A 23,280-nucleotide genomic window follows, 5' to 3' on the forward strand; every position below is an offset into this window, starting at 1 on the left:
TATCTGTTAAAATATACATTTTGTATTAAATTTCTATGAAAAACTCACCACCCTCTATTTTCTGTCCAACTTACTTGAGGAGTTTCTTTTATCTTACTAATACTGAAGCAGACATAGGCAACCCAAAACTGAGATGTACAATTTTTGGAAAATAAATTACTTGGCTTTAAACATGAAAGCAAAAAATGATATAAGGATGGGAAGCTTAGATAAAATTGCAATTGCAAGGTATAAGAATACTCACATATATATTTGAGAGACTTTGTAATGCCGCTGCCCTAAGGATCACTGACGAGATGTTTGATTGAGTATAAAAATGCCAGAGGCAAGTTTTGTTAGGAATATATGAGTGAGTAATTCCTACCGACACTTTATAAGCAATTTCTACCGACACTTTTGGTAACCAAATATTTAATTCTATTCTATATATGGAATAATAGTGCCGGTAACTTAACCAACGACAAATTAACCATCGCACAAAGCCAAAAAAGAAGGCTGTACAAATTTGACATAAGGCTGCAAAAAAGCTATGTACAGAATCAATCTACCCATGTGCATTTCCTTCTTATTACTATATTGGGCGTATCTTTTGCCAATTTTACAGGCACGCGAAACTGATTACAGCTTTAATGTTATAGGCTAGACAAATGCGTAAGGAACCACTTATAGATACAATACAAAGCTAACCAGCCATAGGACATAGTCCAGCTCCTACTGAAGTATTCCCGAAGTCATTCGTTGACCATTGGAATTTGAAATCAATATATATGCAACAGGAAGCTGGTTTGAACCAAATATGACAAATTTGACATGAAAAAAATGGTCTACCAACTTTTCCAATCGTGTTCATTTGCTAACAACAAAAACAAATATATACATATGTACTTGGCAGTTTTGATAGCAAATACCTGGGCATTCATACATATATATTTGACTATATATGAAGCAAATTTTCATATGTGGATATATACACATAAGCATACATATCAATCAAAAAATATTCATCCAATAGCTTGCCAATTTGTAAAATTGCTCCCTGTTGGCAATAAAGAACAAGTTTCAGCAGAACCAAAATTAGTATCAAGAAGTCCTCAAGCAATACAGTTAGTACAACATCATTTGGTGACCACCCATGCCACATGCATAATTAAGAAAAATCCACAACAGTTGTTAAAACGAATTCATCCCATAATTATTATAAACGTACTACAAGTACTCATCCAATAAAACATGAAATCTATAATAAAGTGGATCCATGGGAATGCTTAGTGAGACGAATAATAAGCCAAAATTGGTCACCGCATCTCTAGTGACCGAAAACAGCCCAACATAGCATCCCATGCTATCCCTAACTCACACACTTATTCATTCTACCTAGGCATGGGGGGTTTGGGGTCAAGAATGGTATCGGCATAGTAATATTGGAAACTTTCATCCGATTGGAGGAACATGTGGCACCACTTCTCACTGCTTGCGAATTCCTTCATGCATGCAAGCCATTTCTGGTTCCACAGATGTACAGGCTCATGTTTCGGGTAGCTCTTTTCCCAAACCTTCAAAGCAGCCACGCACCACTCATTACGTCGCGTGTTTTCATCAATTCTAATATGTGACAGTTTGCTAATGTTGCAGGCTGCATCTCGCAGAGCCTTACCAGTCTTTTGAGACTTAGTATTCCTAGACCCATCATAGGACGAAGTTCCTCGACTGGAGGCTTGTCGTTTACCAGGCCTACTACCAACAAATTCGACATCTTCATCCACAACAAGAATGTAAACATCGTCACCCCAAAACACTGACGTAGGTTCGTCTACCTTTGTCTTTCCCTTGACCCTTGATGCAGCACCAGTTGTCTTTTTAGCAGATCACGGAAAGTGATGGACATCACTCTGGGCGAATGATTGGGCATGCTTGCCTATGGCAGATCTGCCCTGAAGGATTTCAGTCAGTTCAAGGAAACAGTCACAACTTCGTCCTTCTTTGAACCTTGCAAAGAATTTATTTTGCTACAAGTCAAGTGAAAGGACATGCATTGAACCAAGTAGAAAGTGCAATTTTCAAGTAGAAGGCATGTATATAATAAGTTGAAGTAACTTGGATATTGATAACCTATAGCTGTTTTGATATATTGAGCAGCTACCATTACATAAACAAAGAGGGTAGAAATAAAAGATATAAGAGAGCAGCAGGCAACCAGAAAAGATGGTAGCAGAAATATGAATGTGGCTTTACGAAACACACCACTCGTTTGGTCATTGGCCAAAAACTCAGTACTAATCTGCTTAATATAATTGCCTCGTTCTTTGCATCATATACGTTTTGTTAAGGCATAGCAATAGCATTTCCTACACTACTGTACCGTCTATTAAATCCATAATGCAATAAAACTATCATACCTAAAGGCTTTGTACAGAAACTAATAATAAAAGGGAAGCAACCAAGAATTTGATGGCAGGTCCGTCTACATATTGTTCCTTATAAGAAGATGGCAAAAAATTCGGAAAAAATTTCACAACTGTCCACATCTTTAATAGATACACAGCCCATTAGTCATAATTAACTGAAATTTAATAAAGCATCATGCAAAATACAAGAGTTGTCATATGAAAGTCCTCAAGCAAACTTGCCAAAAAGTTTCAGCAATGCAGTCAATAGATCATAGGTATCAGCGGTAGTTAATTTGATTAAGTTTACCCGCGTAAGAGCGCTCCATTTCTCCCTTGTGGCCTGAAAGCACAGCAACTCTGAATTAAAGCTAACTCCTGTCTCTGCCGTAGACCCAGACATCCCATTTAGCTTGACAGAACACTTCCACTCAGATTCCAGTCGGTAAAATTTGGATCGGTATTGTTCCCACTTCAAATTAACTTGGCACTTGTCATTCATGTGTAGGGTTAGATAATGTCAGTTCGACCTGCCCTTTTGGAACTTATCCCAAGCACCATTCCTATGCCACTCTACAAGTGTGGCAACAAATGATGACTCAAGTGTTGGGTAATTCTTCCAATCAGCTATTTCGGATTCATTAGTCATCTACCGCAACAAAATCATATATTACTGAGTGTACACAGCCAGGTTGCTTAACAAAAAGTCAATTCCATTGCCCATAACTTCATTACTATAGACTGGGAGGCAAGTATTACCTTTACAAAGTAGTTTTTTGCGCAAGCACCCAAATCGTTTGAATCGGTCTCGAAATGTGCTGGATGGGCTGCATAGAAATGAATTACAAAGACTCAAAAAATTGTGAGTCGTGTATAATAGAAAGGCATAATAAAAGATAGAAGTTATAGTTGTTCGATAAATTGCACATTCCTACGGAGTCCATGTGGCTATTGTTGGATCAGAAATAAATGTTATATAGAATGGAAGGCAAGAAATAACAACCACCTTGCAATAGTATAGACAATCAAACACTTGGTGAACTTGTATAGTGGTCTTACCGCTGCTCTTACAGATTCGACGACGTTTCAAAGGCATATAAATGTGTTCCAATCTAATATTGGGGGAACTAAAGTTCCGGACTGCGTTGCTACAAAAAAAAAAAAAAACAGAAGCATTATGACCTCCTCTAGCAATGGGACGGCAGAGTGGTGACTAGCACAGTTGATAAAAAATCGGATCCAAGCACATTCAGTCAACAAAGACACCAAAGCATATATGATGGAATTTAAACAAAAACACTGTATCACGATGTTTTTAGAATCGAATAAAATTAGACATCCTATATCTAATTTATTTCAAGTATATTTATAGTCATACTATCTCCCTCAGCTATAGTTCATTTTGTTAACACTAATTATGAGCAATTAAATATAATCTTGGTAACCCATTATTAAACCCTAATTTTTCAAAAGCAGGACCTATGGGTAGCAAGCATTTTGGTAGTTTTTTACCATAAATCTGAAGAGTCTACTGAAGAACCATACAAATGAATGAAAAAAATAGATTTATTGGAACAAAGCCAGCGAAACATACCTGGGCAGATGAATTGAGCACAGTGGAGATTTCTGTGTTGACGAAGAAGGTCAGCGGCAAGGTCTGATTCCTAGAGCTTTCTTGGCCAGAATCGTTATAACCGAGGAAAATTTCACGCGCTTTCTCCGACCCGCGTTGTATTGGTGCAATTATCTGTGAAAATTGGCTTGTTATTTCTCAGTAAATGGAGGCTTGTCGTAGAGCAGAGGTATGAATTAATGGGAAGGCAGCGTCTGGTTGAAGGTGATAAAGAAGGGGAGTAAAGGAGAAGAAAGAGAGAGAACAAGTAAGAGATAGGTTTTGTTGGTTTGTGAATTGGGAAAGTATAACAGTCAAAAAACAAGAGATAGCTCAAAAAAGAAAACTGGATGCCAGACAAATAAATTATTTGGGTCAACCGAATCCGACCCGATCTAGGACCCGAATGCAACTATACTTGTTCACTTTCCCGCTCTTTCATCAAGTTCCCATTTCAAAACACTCCCACTTCCAGATTAGCAAATCCCTTTCTCACAAATTCCTCTTTTTGAATTCAAACCTCCAAAACCCTAGAAAAATTTACCAGAATTTTACCCAAAAATTAGTACAACTATTTCCTCTTTCCATATATGGCTCCGCCTTTCATTTTCCCCCAGACGCTCCTTTCCTTGGAGGAGGAAGAAGAAGATGAAAATTCCTCAGATTACACTCGCCTCTCTGTCCGAAACCCCATTTCCATCTCTTCTTTTCAACCCTCTGAACTCGAAGAATTCGTAAAAGGTTAGTTTTTATTCATTCTCTAACCTTGAATTTCGGTTTTACAATAAAAATTTGCCCTTTGTTGGTTAATTCATTCCAATCTGACTTCAATTTCATTGCAATTTCCAAAAAATGCAACGACTTTACAGGGCTTTCCTTCGATTTGTCGGATAAGGAGTTGTTCTGCATTGAAGAGCAAGAAATTTTTGACAGGGTATATTCGTTGGTGAAGGGTTTTGGTTGTCTTACTCCAGCGTGCAAGCTGAATTTGGTTGAGTCTTTGAGGTCTAATCTTAGCGTTTTGCTCCCCAATGTGGATTTGCTCACTCGGGCGTCTTTGAGTGGGACCAGAAGAAATGCTAATGGCGATGTTAATGAGGGTGATGGTGATGGCGAGGTTGTTGACGAGGAAAATGACGATGGGGTGGTTGTGGATCGAGTAGCTTCACATAGGAATGCGTTTAAGATTTACACTTTTTTCCTTGTACAGATTGTGCTCATTGAGGAAGAAAATTCTGCTTCTGCGGCGAACACCTCTAAAACGGTACAATTCATAGCTCGCTCCCATTAAGGGGTATTTTTCCCCCTTTTTTCTGTATCTTACCTCCTACATGCCTAGAGCTTATTAGTTAGTTAACATCTTAATTTGCAGCAGGTCTTTTCATTTATTCAGTTAATATGTTAATACTCATCAAATGATAATTATACCTTTACGTGGGGGGTAATTTTTGCTTATGGTCTCATGTGGGTCATGAGTTCATTTTTTTGCTGTTCGGTGCGGAGTGTTAAAGGATTAGTAAGAATGGAACTGTTGACTTGTCTATGCGAACCATGATAAAGATGTAACTGTTTTTATTGCAATGTCTAAGGTGTAAGTGAATTTATGCGCAAATTTAAGTATTTGTCATACAATAGCGGCTTTAGGTTTTAGGGGATCTGGTTAACTGTTGAATGCTTCTCGTGCGTTGAAACTTAGCAGCTGCAACTACGATGATTAGCTCCTGCAATGATTTCTCCTGTGTCTTTATATGTCCACCTGCTGTCCATGGCTTTTATAGGAGCTTTGAAGGATCTTACCTCCAGTTGTTTGGTTTAGGTGGCAGCAAGTGGAAGGAAGAGATTACCTGTGCATGCATGGAATTGGGAACCCCAGAGAGGGAGGATACTGACTTTAATTGCTAATTCCTTGGAAATCAATCTCTCATTGCTCTTTGGGTCATCAGATCCTGATGAAAATTACCTGTCTTTTATCGTGAAGTAAGTTGAAGAATCAATATACTATAACTTAAGTGAAATATGTGTTTGTTAAGGTACTAATGCTAATCTGACTTTGCTTGACGTCATTGTTTAGAAATGCGTTCTCAATGTTTGAGAATGCAATGCTGTTGAAGGATACAGATACAAAGGATGCCATATGTCGAATGGTTGGCACATGTGCTACTAAATATCACTATCTTGCTCAGTCATGTGCTTCAATCGTGCACCTGATACACAAATATGATTTTGTTGTTACCCACTTGGCCAACGCTGTTGCTGGGGCTGAAAAGAAATACTCTGATGGAAGCCTTGCTACTTCCCTAGTTAGAGAGATTGGAAGAACAAATCCAAAAGACTACGTGAAGGACACAGTTGGAGCTGAAAATGTTGGACATTTTCTTATAGAGCTTGCTGATCGGTTGCCGAAATTGATTTCCACCAACATTGGATTGTTAGTTCCACATTTTGGTGGAGAGTCATACAAAATAAGGAATGCTCTTGTTGGGGTACTGGGGAAGTTGGTCGCAAAGGCTTTTAATGATGTTGAAGGTGAAGTGAGTTCAAAATCCATCCGTCTCCGAACTAAGCAGGCAATGCTGGAAATCTTGTTGGAACGCTGTCGGGATGTCTCAGCTTATACTAGGAGTCGTGTGCTCCAGGTTTGGGCAGAGTTATGTGAAGAGCATTCGGTTTCAATTGGTTTATGGAATGAGGTTGCTGCCGTAGCCGCTGGAAGATTAGAGGATAAAAGTGCAATTGTTAGAAAATCGGCTCTTAATTTGCTTATCATAATGTTGCAGCACAATCCTTTTGGTCCGCAACTTCGAGCAGCTTCTTTTGAAGCAACCTTGGAGCAATACAAGAAGAGATTAAATGAACTGGGACCAAAGCCTGCAACAGAGGATGTAAGGGATGAGGTATCTTCGAATCCTGATTCCTGTAATGGAGATGGTGAGGTCCATGACGAAGATACAGGAACTGTGATCAAAGAACAAGATGACAGTTTGCCTGATAGCTACTTGCCTCAAGAGGTAGATGGAATTGACCAGATGGATAACTCCGTGCCAGATGTTGGGAATCTTGAGCAAACAAGAACATTAGTTGCATCACTGGAGGCAGGGTTGAGGTTTTCCAAATGTGTGTCTGCCACCATGCCAATTCTTGTCCAATTAATGGCTTCATCTTCTGCAAGTGATGTTGAAAATAGTATTCTATTACTGATGAGGTGCAGACAGTTCCACATTGATGGTTCAGAAGCATGCCTTCACAAGATGTTGCCTTTGGTAATGCTTTATTGTTTAACTTTCAGTTCATACATGATAATTGCTTTTAAGTTTTATCCATAATTGCTTTTCATCAGTTATACTGAATATACAGTTTAACCTATTTATTCTGGATTTTGCACAGGTATTTTCCCAGGACAAAGCTATTTATGATGCAGTTGAGAATGCTTTCATTACAATTTATGTAAGGAAGAACCCTGTTGAAACTGCAAAGAATCTTCTTAACCTAGCCATAGACTCAAATATTGGAGATCTTGCAGCATTAGAGTCTGTTGTTGGGGCATTGGTTTGCAAAGGTGACATAACTGCTAGCTCGGTATGTTTTACTTTATCCTGACCATTTGCAAAGTACAGTTAAAAGAAAAAGAATTGGCTTGACTTAGGAAAATGATTTCTACTATTCGTTGATTTAGTTAATCAAGTACCGGGATTGGTATATGGTTGCATAATGTAACTATTATTATGCGAATTTTGTAGTTTTTCTGGGTGGTGCCTTTTCATTTCGCAATTCCATGTGTTTTAAGATGGTGTATATCTGGAATATGAAAAGCTTCTCAGGGTTGCCCCAGTTTCAAGTTCTTTGTTTATTACTGCATTTAGATATAATTGAGAAGCTACAAGACAAAAGCTAAGGACAATATTTCACATTTGTCATCGACATCCATTTTCATGTCATCTTGTAGAGATTGTATTTTGAAAATGCTTGCTGACTTGCCTTAGCATGGTACAAGAGATTCACGTCTCAAATAAATAGTTCAAGCTATGTCAAAGTTTCATACACCAAATTGCAATATTTCTTTTGGTTAATGTCTTTTGAGGACAATGCATTTTTCGGTCTTTTTATTTTATCCCTCAAAACACATTGTGTTTAGTGTGATAGTGGTCTTATTTCTTTTTCCCTTGTAACCTGGTTAAATCAATTTCCCATCAGAATGAGAGCTTTTTGAACAGTGAGTACAACAAAAATGTAACAAGCTAAAATGCAATATATTAAAGAAGAACCCACTGACCAACAGATATTGACATCTGCAAATTTAATTCCGAATATGTTCCAGCATCATAATTGAGAATGCAATCATTTGGTTTGAAGCTCATACCTTTAGATTTTGCAACAGAAGTGTTAATTGTGCAGTCCTGTGAAGTGGGAACCACCCAAGGTCTATTGCTCTAGTTTATCATTGACCTGGAATTTATACTTGCTCTAATGAATAATGTTTGCTGGTTGGAGATACAGGTGTAAAAGTCAGATTTCAAGTATTATCATGTGGCAATATTGTTTCAAGTTTTCCACTTTCAACCTTTGAAATGGTTTGATAATTTTTTTCGTACATTACAGATTTTCTTAGGATATTATTCTGCACTTGATTGATGAAGTTGAGTCACAATTCAAAGCCCAGACCCTGCTAATACATTGATGAGATCTGGACATTTATACCGCTAGTAGACTCCTAAATTTAAGTTGATACTAACTTTTGCACTCATTAAAGAAACTAATTCCGATGCATTCCATTTAACAGTTATCAGCACTTTGGGATTTTTTCTGTTTCAATATCAATGGAACCACTGCAGAGCAAAGTCGTGGTGCTTTGTCTGTCCTGTGCATGGCAGCAAAATTGGTGACTGGGGTTCTTAGCTCTCACTTACAGGATATTGTTGATATCGGGTTTGGTAGATGGGCAAAGGCGGACCCTTTGTTAGCTAGGACAGCATGTGTTGCACTTCAGAGGGTGTCTGAGGAGGACAAGAAAAGATTGTTATCTACTAATGGCAGCCGGGTATTTGGTATTTTAGAAAGTTTAATTACTGGGTTTTGGCTTCCAGAAAACATATGGTATGCAGCTGCTGATAGAGCGATAGCTACTATTTATTCAATTCATCCAACCCCAGAGATATTAGCTTCATCTCTTGTTAAGAAGTCTCTTAGTTCTGTTTTTGGTTGTTTTGGAGGAGATGAGTTGCAAAATGAAGTAAGCAATGGCAGCAAGAGTACCATTACTACAGTTCATGTAACTAAACTTAGTAGATTTCTGTTTGTGGCAAGTCATGTTGCAATGAATCAATTAGTTTACATTGAATCTTGTGTCCGGAAAGTTCAGAAAGGGAAAGCAAAGAGAGAGAAAATGGCCCATGCAGCTGATGCGAGTCTGGAAGCAAAGAAGGTGAAGGAATTGGGTGATAATTTTTTTATTCTTACATTTTGTATCTAATATGTAACTTTATCTGTCCCATTTTTGTGTTGCAGGATAACAGCATCAATGCAGAGTTAGGTCTTGCTGCATCTGAGGACGCCATACTTGATACACTTTCAAATAAATCTGAGAAAGAAATTGTTTCTGGTGGTTCTTCTGAAAAGAACTTGATTGGTTATTGCGGATCATTCATTTCAAAACTCTGTAGAAATATTGCTTTGATACATAAGGTTCTTTCTTCATTTCTTTTAATGTTAGATCTGTTCTGAAGTTCTACAGTGTCTCTGTAGAGATGAATATGTTCCGCTTGGACTTTAGTCATTGTGCATTTCAGTAACTTGTCAATTACGATGCTTGGCAGCAATATGCACCTACATGGTCGTCCAACTAGTCATTCTTGTAACTGAAATAAAATTTGGTTTTAAAAATTAGGATGATAAATGCTAGTTTTTAGTCTCAAGGTAGAATAAAAGTTCGTTTATTTGATTTTCTTGTCTAGTTGTTTTAGAATGTCATCAGATATTATAGAATTAAAATCATTATTGTGAGTTTTTAAATAAAAAATTGACAACCATTAGTTTCCTCTAGTTGCTTACATTCCTTATTTCACTTTGACTTTGAGAATTTTTACTTTTAATGACAGTAAATTGTGACTAGCTCAGCTGACAGTATGTCATCTTGGTTGTTTCTTGACCTTCTGTGTTCTCTCTTACCCCTTTTCAAGATTCTGTCTATCAGAGTTTGTCTCATATCTGACGTGGGTTTTTTTTTTTTTAATCATTTCTAGTATCCTGAACTTCAGGCATCTGGAATGCTTGCTTTATGTCGATTGATGATAATTGATGCTGACTTCTGGTAAATTTTATTTGTTTGTTATTTTTTTTCATATTTCTTTGCTTGTAATTAGGTTGGAGAAAACAATTTGCCTATAACTCACTTGTGTAATTTCATAGTGAAGCAAATCTCCAACTTCTCTTCACCGTTGTGGAGAGTGCACAATCAGAAACTGTTCGCTCAAACTGCACTGTCGCTCTTGGAGATTTGGCTGTTCGTTTTCCCAATCTATTAGAGCCATGGACAGAGAAAATGTATGCACGGCTCAGAGATCCATCAGTCTCCGTTACGAAGAATGCTGTACTTGTTCTTTCTCATCTGATTTTGAATGACATGATGAAGGTTTGAGAGATACTAGACCATGAATCCATGTTCTTTAGATTGATATATAAATTTCTCTGGTTGATTATTCACCACCATGGGTAGGTCAAAGGCTACATTAATGAAATGGCAATATGTCTTGAAGATGAAGATGAACGGATATCAAATCTAGTGAAGCTTTTCTTTCATGAGTTATCCAAGAAAGGTACAATCTGAAAGAAAAACTAATTTTTTGGTAGCATTCTTATCATGTGGGCTTCTGTTTTATGTAAGCATATGAGAAATGGAATGATATTTTTGAATTCTGTTGGCAGGGACAAATCCTATATACAATCTGCTTCCAGATATACTTGGCAAATTGTCCAGTCAGAATTTGACTAGAGAATCTTTCTGCAACATCATGCAGTTTCTGATTGGTTCCATCAAGAGGGTATCTATTCTTCAGCTGAGTTTGGTCTTATTGTTAGTATCTGTTTTGGATCTTATTTAAAAGCATGCATTCAACTTTCCTTAGGACAAGCAAATGGAGTCTCTTGTTGAAAAGCTTTGCCATAGGATTAGTGGTGTCACAGGTATGACAGTTGGTGTCTTTAGCACTTTCTAACCTTAACCTCTGCTTATTGGTTTCTCATTCCATATATGATCTTGCATGTTCCACTGTCTCTTGTGTTTAAAGCTAGAAAAAGTAGGAATATATAAATATAATGCTGAAAATAGTTGAAGTTGTCCTTGAGTTCATAAAAGGACCATAAATTTTGGATGATTGATAAGCACTTCTTTATTCATATTTGCTATTTCATTTCATCCTGGTTCTAATTTAAACATTGTGATGGCCAATCCCTTGACGGGGCTCAAGAAAGCCATGAATTTAACATATTTCTTCTGGTGAACATTAAGCTGCAAATAGTTGAAAGAGGAATTTTCATTTTAAATCTCTACCAAGTCGGTGAAGTAGTTTTACTGTTGATATGGAATTAGTCAATTCTTTTTTAAGTTCCCACCTCTTATTCGAACATTTTTTTAGTAGCTTGAAAATGAATTGAATTTTTTATTTCAATGGTTGAATACAACAAAGCTGCTGCTTCATAATTCTTTACATTGCCTTTAAAACTTTTAAATTAGGTAGGATTGAGTGGTCTAAATGACATGATAAACTTGCTCTCTTCCTAAGATGCATTTTCTTCTCTGATGCCACCACCATTTACCACAGCTGGAAAATTGCCATTATCTCCAGATAAATTCAACCATGGACTTCTTCCTTCTTCACATTTCTTTTCATGGTACTATGATGACAACTGATTTCTTTCTTACAGATATTACGCAATGGGAATATATTTCTTATTGCCTTTCTCAGCTAGCATTCACTGATAAGAGCATGAGAAAGCTTATGGAGTCATTCAAGTCTTATGAGCATGCCTTATCCAATGACTCTGTGATGGATCACTTTAGAAGCATTATTAACAAGGTAACTGAAATTGGTTTTCATCCTTATGTTTCTTCACAGATGCTTGTGCATGGTGTGTGGGTATGCTATAAGTTTTGATGAATATGTATATTATTTTTCTTTCTGACTATCTATTTCTGTCATACTGTTACCACTTAATTGAAAGTTAATGAACATTAAAGTTAGTGCTCTTTTCTGTTTTCTTTTCTTGTTTGTGATATTCACAGGGAAAGAAGTTTGCCAAACCAGAACTCAAGACATACATTGAGGAATTTGAGGACAAGATTAACAAGTTGCACATTGAAAAGAAGGATCAAGAACTTACTACTCAGAATGCCCGAGCCCATAAACAGAAGGTTGAAAATATGGGAATCTTAGTGGTACCCAAGAAAGAAGAAGAAAGCGGAGAATCTGCAACTACTGAAGGTAAGTAAAAGCATACATATGCAAGAGCTAACACTTCTCTGTATGTTGTTTCTTTTTACACATATGTTTGCTATTGCTGAACCTGTGATCTTTTGCACGAGTCAAGTACATTGCTGTAATGATGTCTGAGGTAGCATTAGCTCTTTATTTATCCAGTTAATCATAGATATCATTAGATTTTCTTCCAGTTCTCTGATTATATTAGGTTTTCTTTCTTAGCTTGGTTATGGTTACTGAGTTCTTCCTCTCAATACTCCATAAAGTTACTAGTTTTTGGGTACATGGTTGTAATGATGTCTGAGGTAGCATTAGCTTATTATTTATCCAGTTACTTGTAGGTATCATCAGAGTTTCTTCCAGTTCTCTGATTATATTAGGTTTTCTTTTTTAGCCAAGGTTTAGTTATGGTGACTGAGTTCTTCCTCCCAATACTCTAAAGTTACTAGTTTTTCGGTGTTTTGCTTATACCTGTGTTGACTCTGGGACTTCATGATCCAGCAGAAGGCACCTCTTGTCAGCTGTCAGCTTTCAGCTTGTAGCTGAGATGAATATAAAAACTCATGGGTTGCACAGCTTAATATAAATATAAAACTGAACATGACTGTGTGGTTGGCTTCATATATGCTTGCTGATAAACAAGCTACATGCTTTTTACCAAAAGAAGAGGGGGACATTGGAGTAATAAGGTTTTGTGACCTTTTGACCATGACTGTGTGGTTGGCTGAGAACCTTAGAGGTATTGTAGTCCTTTATGGTGGGGGAGGTTAGTTAATTCCTCACAGAAGGATAAACAAGGAATGAGGTGGTACTGCAGTCCAAATCTTTCTGCCAGCTTAGACTTGGATTTTCGTGCACTTTACTTTTCTCTGTATAAAATAGTCTTCTTTTCTGAGTGGAAAGTTGTTTAGCCATCTACCAAAAACTTGAATCATCGAAGACTTTCTTCTATTCTAAGTCTTACCTATCTCTTACCTCTTTTGGACTATCATACATGTTTGACACTACTTCTGCAATCACTTTAGGTACTTAATATGAGATAGAGGAAGTAGCAGTTGGTATATTTTAGATAGTTGTTGAAAGGATGGAGTGCTGCGTTTGTCAGGTCACTGAGAAGAGTGTTTTTGTAGGGGAACACGGTGCTGATTCATCCTTTCCTTTCAGCTTGCTCCTAAGTATGACAGCGTGCCTACTGCTGACCTTCACCAATGAAATGGACAGAATTCTTTCTACTTTTTAGTCTGTGCATTGAGGATAAAGGGCTTTGGCTTTCATTGGTTCATTGCTAAATTCAAGGAAACAAAAGTCCTACCTATGAGAGATGGTCTTATAATCATAGGAACTTGTGGAATTCAGGAGTGCCTGACATTAAGTTCACTTGATCATTTATGATGCTGTGTGTTGCTGCAATATACATAAACCAATATGTTGAACATGAGGTTTAACGATTGGGGTTCAACAGGAGGTTGGCAGCACTATCATTTTGCTTTTTTATATAGAAAAAGAAACACTACTTTCCTTTGTCATTTGCTTTGAGATCTTAAACTGATCTCTAGTTTTATGATGATAGTATCAATTGTTACACCTTAACTATAGGCATTGGTTGGGTTTCTGTCTTTTAGAATTTTCATTGTCACTATTGATTTGCTACATCACCATCTTAATGCTTTTGATTCTGATTGCATATGTTTAACTTCCACTCACAGATGGTGAAGTCACTGACCCATCAACCGAATTTTCGCATTCATATTCAAAATTTGTCAAGTCAAATGGAAATTCTTCTAGTGAGATGACAGAGATGGAAAGGGATGAGGATGAAGTTCAGTCACCCTACAGAAATCCAAGAGGTTGGAAGTGCCCCAGACTCTTTCAAACTATAGATCTCACAGCACTTGAAATAATTTTACACTGCAATTACAGGTGCCACTAAATCCAGGTCCAAGAAAAGCAGCATAAAAAGTCGAATTGTTGATAGTCATGCATCCACGAGAAGAAATATCAAGTCAAAGAGGAGGTATGTGCTGCTGTATACTTCTTCCTCCATCAACAGAAATGCCATGTTTGTGTGACCCTCTTCACATTCGCTGCTTGACTATGAAAACAAGTATTCAAACTTGTAGCATGTTTGTGTCTCATTTGTTTTGTCAATGCTACTGTACTCTTAAGTCGCATCTAAAACAGAAGTTCCAATGTCCTGTTCGTAACAAGACTGCAGTAGTACATGATGTTGCAGCCATAGTAAATGTTTTTCTTTTTGGTTGACTTGGATAGTTAAAGTTGGCCTTAATATGTGAGAAAAAGCCAGACAATTTCATTGGTTCTGAGCTTCAGAAAAGATTGGAAGCCACCATTGTAAATTTGCAGTAGTAATATAAATTGTGTCAGTCCTCTTGCTCCCGTTGGATAATCAGACTTCTTCCCCTGTATACATATATAAGATAACTGAACATCTTTCTTAGAATCCAGGCTGTTTGGGGTGGGAAAAGAATAGGAATGTTATTCCGCTATATGGCTGGGGGTAGCTAATTCAATCTGTTAAGCTGTACTAGAGGTATGCGAGACTCAGAGTCGATTGTTCTTAGCTCAATGAACTGCTGGTTGAATTTGATCTGTTGTGCATTGCATGGCCTTTAGGCACATCGTTGGCTGGACAATATGTCCAAGGATAGAAGTTTCAATTTACTCCCATCTTATTAACGAGTCTTAAGAAATTTGTCTATCGTATGAATGTGCTTCTTCTTACACCTTTTTAACTTAGTGGATTTATTATCGTCAGGCCAATGACAATAGGTTCAACCAAAGCTACTATTCACATGTAAAAAGTTTTTTTATTTTTGAAAGTTACTATTCCCATGAAGAGAAATCATACTTTGCATTGGCATTACCACTGCATATTAATGGATCTAATCAAACTGTATCGAGTTTTACACTGTTGTTGTTGAGGTGGCCTTGGGACGGAAGGAAAACTTCCATATATGGGCATGTCCGCTGAGTGAATAGAACTCTCCTCTGCGCATTCATGTCCCATGTCCCATGTCCCATGTCCCTTTTGGCATTTTCACTGTTGCCATTATATTACCTCTCAGTGGCATATGGCACAGAAAAAACATTTATTTCAAGAGATTATTAGTTTATGCACCTCTGGCCTCAAAGAACTTACAGAGTGTTCGTTTATGCAGGTAGCCAAATCACAAATATTCAGATTGATTGCGCATTTTTTGTTCTTAGGTAGTTGACAGCAAGTATGCTTGTATATAAGGTGTTGTAATCTCCCAATTATCATATGTTCAGCAAGCTCTATCCCGGAACTTTCTTTTTGTTTCCTCCTGGGTGGCAATTCTTTTGCTTTCATCTGTATGTATACGGATCATAATGTTCTATAAGAATGGCTGCTTTCTGGTTGCATATTGACTTCGCTCCATATTATTGACTGCACATCCATCAGTGTTCAACTTAAGGCGACTAGTACGAATTCTTTCCTGTTTAGATTGCTATTTTTAGGATTTTTTGGACTAGTACGAATTCTTTTCGGTTGGATTGTTATTTTTAGGAGTTTTTATACAAAAATATACTGTAATAATTTGACTTACGTGAGGTAAAAAGATGATTGAGAAATATATTCATAAAAGACGTACAGAAAATTGCAATTCAAGCAATCTCAGACTCTTTCATGGACAAAAAAGTCTTGGCTTTAACTTGTACTTGTGTATGAGATGCCTGATATAATAATTGTGTCTTGCCAGTGTGATTCATCCTCGAAAGAAAGAAAACCTATAATGTTTTCTTCTTTTTAGGTGAAATCATATTCAACGATCTTATTTTTATTTTATGTGTTTCATCCCTATTCAAGCTTAGAAAATTTTCTGCGGAGGATCTCAATTTTGGAGATCCGTAATATGTTGACTTGTTAGTTGTTACTTGAGTCAAAGTGGAATTCATTGAAAGGAAGGTAATTTTTATTTTTTAAAAAAAGAGGCCTTATAAAAAGTAATGAAACATTTTATTCAAGAGGAAAGAGTCCATGTAAAATAAATGTCACATTCCAAAAGAGATGATTTTTGCCAAGTTAACTAAATGTTGAATTCCTTTTATACATAAAGACACACATGCCAATATATGGGTTAATCACAAGAAGTCCCCTAAAATTTGGTCTATTTTGCAGTTTATTCCTTGACGTTTTATTTTTCTCACTTTATACCATTGACTGATAGTCAAAATAAACATTTAGTAACGGTGCTGATAGTTAACATTAAAAAGACAATGTTATTCCTAAAAAAATAATGAATAGACATAAGTGTCTATAGGGTTAAGTTGGATATAGCACATATTTTTCTTCCTTTGCACAAAGTTTCAGATTTATTCATTTGAAACAATTACGTGCATAACGATTAGTCTATTGTAAAAATCAAAACTTATAATTTGAAATTTTGTATTTTAAATTATTTTTCTAAAATGTACAAAAAAATTAATCTATTATAAAAATCATACCTTATAATTTGAATATTCAAGAAATCTCTTTCCGAGATTTTTCGTTGTCTAGAACTTTTTAAGGGTGCTATTTTATCACTTCCACAAATTTTTTTTTTGGATCGACTTTTCCATATGGCGTGATGAACAACATTTAAGGAAAGTGCAAGGAAATGAATTTGAAGAAACTTGGGACATTTTTTTCTATTTTAGTTGCAAATGTTATGGATGAAGGAGAGAAATTTTTTTTGATGTGATAAATGCTCAAAACAAACTAGAGAACTTTTTGGGATCACTTCTTTATAAAACATGAAGAGTGTTGTTGTTGTTTTTTTTCCAGAAATTTTAACGATTAAAATTGGGGTAGTTTTGTCAATTATAATATTTTAATGGTCCATTTGCTAAGGTGAACTGACGGAGAGATCAAGTGAGAAAAATAAAATATTAAAGGGTAAACTACAAAACACGTCAACATCGGATTCGGGGTGGGAACGGTCATTAGTCCGACCGTTCCCAAATGGTCTCCTCACAAGCAGAAAGGAAAGGCGAGAAATGAACCACGTCAACAGCCTTCCTCAAACCTCCAAAACGACGTCGTTTCAATAAGTGAGGGAAAAAAATATATAGAAAAGGTGTCGACCGTAACGGATTGTCAGCACCAATGGCAAGCAAATTCCCACCCAAAATGAAAGTTCAAAAATGAAGAGCCGCACTTAAACTCTTTCCCGAAGGAAGCAGTTGTCGAAATTCACAACTTCAAAAAATAGTGGATCATTTTTTCGTGAGGAGAAACTGACAGAGAAAACTAGGAGACAGGCAACAAAGTACGACATTGGGAAAAGCTGTGGAACAGCAGCATTGTTGAAGGAAAATCACTGCAAGGAGAAGGAAGAAATGGTGGCAGAAGGATAATTTTTTTGTGATTGGGATTTAATAAAAGAAGAAAAAAGGTGAACCCAAATTCCAAAGTGGAGATCGTTGGATCTGGAAGTAGTGAACGACCACAAATCTGTCAGGTAAAACTTGAGAAAACCTAGAATTATATAGTAAGTGTGAAATTTGACAAAAAAGTGAAAAACCTTACTTGTGGATGTATTTGATGTACACTATGATGATTGTATAGAGGGATATCATGTGAGCATGATTTTGTGTATAGTAATTGATAAGTGCAGCGTGGTAGGAGTATTATGTGTTAGTTTTTGATCGTCGGAACAGGAGAGTGGGAAAGGAGTGGGAAAGGAGGGAGAAATCTTGCGGCACAACTGCTTGAGAAAATGTATGCATGAGTTTGGGAGTTCATAGGTGTAAAAAATGGATGTAGGTTATAATTACTATATGCTAAGTAGAAAGTACAATGTGTTGAGTGTATGATACACTACGAAACCAAATAGTCACAAGATAATTCAGTGAAGGATGGGTCATATAGCATGTTTGCTAAAAATTATGTTATGTGGGAAAAAAGTGACAGAGAAACATTGACACAGTGTGTTAAAGTATAAAGTATTAACATAAGAAAGTCAAAACATGATGTATGTAGTACATAGTTTAAGGAAAAGATCTAGAAAATGACAAAGGCTACAGGTGAAGGACAGATTATATGGTATCGTGAAAGCGTTACCTCCCTATATGTGACTTGAGGAGCATTTGAAAAATAAGACCATAAAAGATGAAATGGATTGCATGAAATTTGATGATAGGAGAGTTGGCATGTAATATAAATACGTTAGGAAGAATAACAGACTGTTATGTGTGTCATACTCAGTGTGTAAGAAATGTTACAATGTTTGTTAGCCCAAAATAATGTTGGATAGGTGTTACATGCAGTGGATGAATAGGTACAGAACAAAAATAGATTAGAAATATTAATCTAAGATTGGTATGTTGTATTTGAGATTTCATTGGTGTATGTCTAGTGTACCAGTTGATGTGCATGAACACAATGTTGGATAAGTCTTACATCTTGTGGACTAACAGGCACAGAGAATAAAAGGAGTGGGAAAGGAAGGGGAAATCTTGCGGCACAACTGCTTGAGAAAATGTGTGCATGAGTTTGGGAGTTCATAGGTGTAAAAAATGGATGTAGGTTATAATTACTATATGCTAAGTAGAAAGTACAATGTGTTGAGTGTGTGATACACTGCGAAACCAAATAGTTACAAGATAATTCAGTGAAGGATGAGTCATATTATGAGAACCCTGAAAAATATATATAAGCCAGTGCATATTTCAATTTCATTTCTTTTATTTCTTAATAATTTCTAGCATTATTTTTACTTGTTTGCAATTCAGTACGTAAAAACAAATTTATGTGAAAAATAATAAAATTTTCCTAAGTTATGAAATTTCTTGGTTTTGCTAGACTAAATTAATATCTTTAGAGTAAGATTAATTTTCCGCCTTAACATAAAACGTTGGAATTCTTAGTTGCCATTATGCTAAATTAATGACACTTAAGTCGATAACCTTACTATCTTAAAACAAATTATTTAAAATCCAATGATTAATTCCAATTAGTTGCTAACGTTAAATGTTACTAGGAATTTTCACGTTAAGACCAAAACCAATAAATTTTATGTGCACAATAAAAGAATTGTGCTAAACTATTAAATTTTCTAGCCTTGTTACATTAAACTCATATTTCGAAGGTAAATTATTTCATTGATTTAACAAATAATTTCTTCGAATTCCGATAGCTAATCTTAAGCGTTAATAATGATTAAGTTAATAAGTTTTGATATAAATGGATAAACGAATATTAAGAATGTTAAATTTATATATTAAGGTCAAACTTGATTTTTATAGTTTAAATAATTAGGTAATAATGTTAGAAATTACTAGGAACTTTAATATTAAATTGTAATCGATAAATTTCGATAAAAATGGTTTAAGTATGGTAAGTACACGTAGGACGTAAAAATTTCGATAATCGAAACCCTCGCGGGATTAGTACACTATTAGGAGTTTAAATCACGCATGGGGATAATTCATGAGATTATGCTCGAATCAAGGGCTTAAGTGGTCATTAGAAGGAAAAGTGAAAAGTCCAAAATACCCTCCACTACCTCACAAATTACCATGCAAACCCATCAAAATTTCTGGACAACATTATAACTCCACCACCCTAACCGGCCAATGCAAAACTTTTACCACTCCTACACTCAACCCCTTCTCAAAACCGCGGCACCACCTTTCTCCCTCCTCATTTCTATATCACAAACCACTACCGCAACTCCATTCCACCTCCTCTGCAACAATTCACCTCAGACCACACTCCACCTTCACCTCGTTAACATCGACTGAGATAGAGAGGGAGAGACTGAGCCGCACTCTGCAATTCGAGAGGAAAGAAAAGGAAGCTGCGAGCTGAAATCTTTTCTGTTTCTGTCAGTGAGCTTGAGGAAAGAGAGGGAGAGGCCGTGCGTGAGTTTCCTTTGCATTTTCTAAACCTCACCCAGCTGCTAATTGTCACCATTTCCATCAGTTCCAGCCGCAACTATTGCAACCTCTGCAACCAGGAACATCACGTTCAATCGCGTGTGAACCAAGAGGGGAGAAACTTCAGCTTTCTGCCGTGCGTATAATCTTCTTTGTGAGGTAATTACTGAGCTAGAATAAGTTGATTAGTGATAGATTGAACTATCTATGGACATGCCTGTTGAGCTGTGCAGTCGGATGATGAATCAAAACACTAGAAAAATCTGTTTTGGAAACAAATGCTGTTGCCGAGAAACTGAGTCGAAAATGCCGCTCTAATCCTGCTTCCCTGAGGCAATCTGAACTTATATATGTGTTTCCTTAACTTAAGACAAGATGATTAAGCTGGTTATAGCTTTGCATGCTGAGTTTAGACAGCCGGATGAGTGGTTTAGGAAAGAAAAATCTGTTATGTGCAAGAATTTGAGACTGCCGAGAACTTGTCTTGATTAATGCAGCTTCATCTGGTTTAATTTTGTTGTTTTGAGCTTATAACCATGATTAACTAGTTAATAACAAGATAGTTAAGCCCTGCATGTAGTTAATTAATGGGTTTAAATCAGAAAAATAAAATGAAATAGAAATCTGTTACATGCATGTTTCATCCGAGACTTGTTGGGAGATTTCTGGAAATTTTGGATGACTTTTGTCGTTAATCGAATTTAATTCCTGAGCTAGACATGTTAATTAACTAGCAAAGTGATGGCATGTTGAAATGGAGCCTTAACACTTTGTATTAGCCGAGGAAAAAGCTGGATCAAGAACATCTAATTGCTGGAAAATTTTGTGAACTGCCGCGAGGTTTGAACCTGGAAATTTTGAGGTTTATGACTGTAGTTTGAACTTAACTCTGAGCTGGAAGTGTTAACTGTCTAGCCAAGTAATTGCATGCTGAATTTGAGAGTTTAATACCATGTTTTAGCCAAGGAAAGGTTGGAATATAAATGCTGGAAATTTCCTTCGTGGAAAGCCGAAGATTGAGTTGGAATCTCAGCTTGGTTTTGAAACTTTTCTCTGAAGCATAATGGTTGGAAATGCATGAAATACGTTGTTTAAAGTTTTATAAGATGTATAGATATGAAACACTTGAGCCGTGGGTTGAATTGAACCAAAAATGTTGGAGCAAAGTGCTGGAATTTCTCAACTTAGCCGAGGGAATGAAACTGAAACTATAGTGGTTTCTGAATTTGTTTTCTTGGAGTATAATGATTGGATATGCTTGAAAAAAAAATGTTGCCATAAGTCTTGCAAGATACTTTGTAGCTTAATAACCATCCTCTGCATGTCCATTTAGTGTTAACAAAGGGGAAAATTAAGGAAGTAATCGTATGTTGAATTGCCAACTGATGATTGTTATACTTAGCTGATGACAGATTAGTATATATATGATTTCTTGGCTGAACCATTTACTGGAATTAAGCGTTATTTGCCTTGGTATATGCTGGTATGAATGTCATACTTAAATGTACGGATGGTTTGAATAAAATCTTATGGTTTTAAAAGAGAAAAAGGAGTTTTTTACAAGTGAAAAATGAGTTTCCAGATATTCGGATTTCACTTACCAGTCTCAGTAAAATGCTTATATCTTGGTGTAGGAAAATCCGATTAAGGTGCCGTCAGTGGCATTTGAAACTAGAGTCATGGACCTTTGTTCTGTAGAAATTTCGTAGTTTTCCTCCATGTGTACTGCTATCCGTGACTCCTCAAAGCAGGCTGTCCTGCTTGAATGTCCTGTTTCTTCATGAAACTGAATTTTTACTTGGATCGAACATTTGGCCTATTTGTGATTTGAATCTCTGAAAAGTGTCTTCTGGGATGTGATAGTACTAAAAATCTATTTTACAACAGTATAACTTTCACAATTGTTTGATTTGTGGAACTAGAGTTATTTAAGAGTTAAGTTAGTCGTGACTTTTCTCTTGGTTTTGAGTTGAATTTCTGTTTGAATTGTGGTAGAAAGTGATTGCTTGATGTCCAGAGCTAATGATTGACGAAGCTCTTGGCCATTTGAATGATTTTATAGGTATTAAAGGGTGATGAAATTTAATTGCTGGAATTGCTTGGAGGCCTTACATTTATTTTGATTTAGTTAAGATATGATATGAGCTTGCCAAAACCAAGTGCTAATGATTGACAAAGCGCCTTGGTCATTTATTTTATTCTTGATCAGAAATGAATCTATCGAAAACTAGGGCTAATGATTGATGAAGCCCTAGTGACTTTCTATTGAAATGTGTGACGCCCCCACTTCTCCCTAAGGCGAACCAAAGGGTATCCACGGGACGCCTGCTTAGCTCTCGCCAGGACTCAAGTAATTCCATTCAAGCTTATTATCGCTCTACCCAACACACGTAAATAACTTAAATACAGAAAATGCGAAAGCGTTCAAGCTTAACAATAGTTATCCATTATCCAGCCCGCACGTCGGGTGTTCAAAGTATATCATAATTCCCAAATATACCTCACGCTCCAAAAGTTACATTTCAATTCCAAAAGTACAATCCAAAACCAAGGGCATAGCCAAAATATAATAGAAATCCTAAACAAAAGCTCATCAGGAGGTTTTTTTTTCCAGTACGCCTCCGAGTTCAAATCTGTTAAGGAAAACAAATCTATAGGGTGAGCAAAACGCTCGTGAGGCCAAGAACACACATGCAGGCACATAGTTCAGGTAACAACCCCAAGTAACAGTTCAAGTGATAACTTGCAAGTAATTAACAATGCCAACAAAATGTAAACAGAAACGATTCAAGGATATGGTAGCTCTCAAGAGCTAAGTTCCACTTGCTTTGCCAGTTCATTCGTATATCTTCCCGTGATGACTCTCCGTCAACCGGGTTGATATTTCCAAACTGTAGATCACCACTTACTT

The 23,280-nt window shown here is 36.5% G+C and overlaps 1 protein-coding gene and 1 long non-coding RNA gene across 2 annotated transcripts; one reads left to right on the forward strand and one right to left on the reverse strand.

Annotated features, from left to right (window-relative positions):
* Positions 1–1,167: 1,167 nt before the first annotated feature.
* Positions 1,168–4,323, reverse strand: LOC140008543 (uncharacterized). The gene is made up of 5 exons (XR_011815969.1): positions 3,979–4,323; positions 3,444–3,532; positions 3,144–3,211; positions 2,695–3,033; positions 1,168–1,986 (listed from the first exon to the last, which is right to left on the reverse strand). It is a non-coding gene; the product is annotated as an uncharacterized lncRNA (long non-coding RNA).
* A 4-nt stretch (positions 4,324–4,327) lies between these two features.
* Positions 4,328–15,872, forward strand: LOC113691580 (condensin-1 complex subunit CAP-D2). The gene is made up of 17 exons (XM_027209786.2): positions 4,328–4,737; positions 4,866–5,260; positions 5,813–5,973; positions 6,068–7,256; positions 7,381–7,572; positions 8,774–9,415; positions 9,499–9,675; positions 10,233–10,300; positions 10,399–10,621; positions 10,706–10,805; positions 10,915–11,030; positions 11,115–11,172; positions 11,914–12,065; positions 12,272–12,470; positions 14,174–14,314; positions 14,388–14,481; positions 15,647–15,872. The coding sequence occupies exons 1-17, from the start codon at positions 4,587–4,589 to the stop codon at positions 15,648–15,650; spliced, it is 4,062 nt and encodes a 1,353-aa protein (XP_027065587.2). The 5' UTR covers positions 4,328–4,586; the 3' UTR covers positions 15,651–15,872.
* The last annotated feature ends 7,408 nt before the right edge of the window (positions 15,873–23,280 follow it).

This window comes from Coffea arabica, chromosome 6c, assembly GCF_036785885.1.
Source record: "Coffea arabica cultivar ET-39 chromosome 6c, Coffea Arabica ET-39 HiFi, whole genome shotgun sequence".
In the NCBI taxonomy this organism is placed as follows: Eukaryota; Viridiplantae; Streptophyta; class Magnoliopsida; order Gentianales; family Rubiaceae; genus Coffea; species Coffea arabica.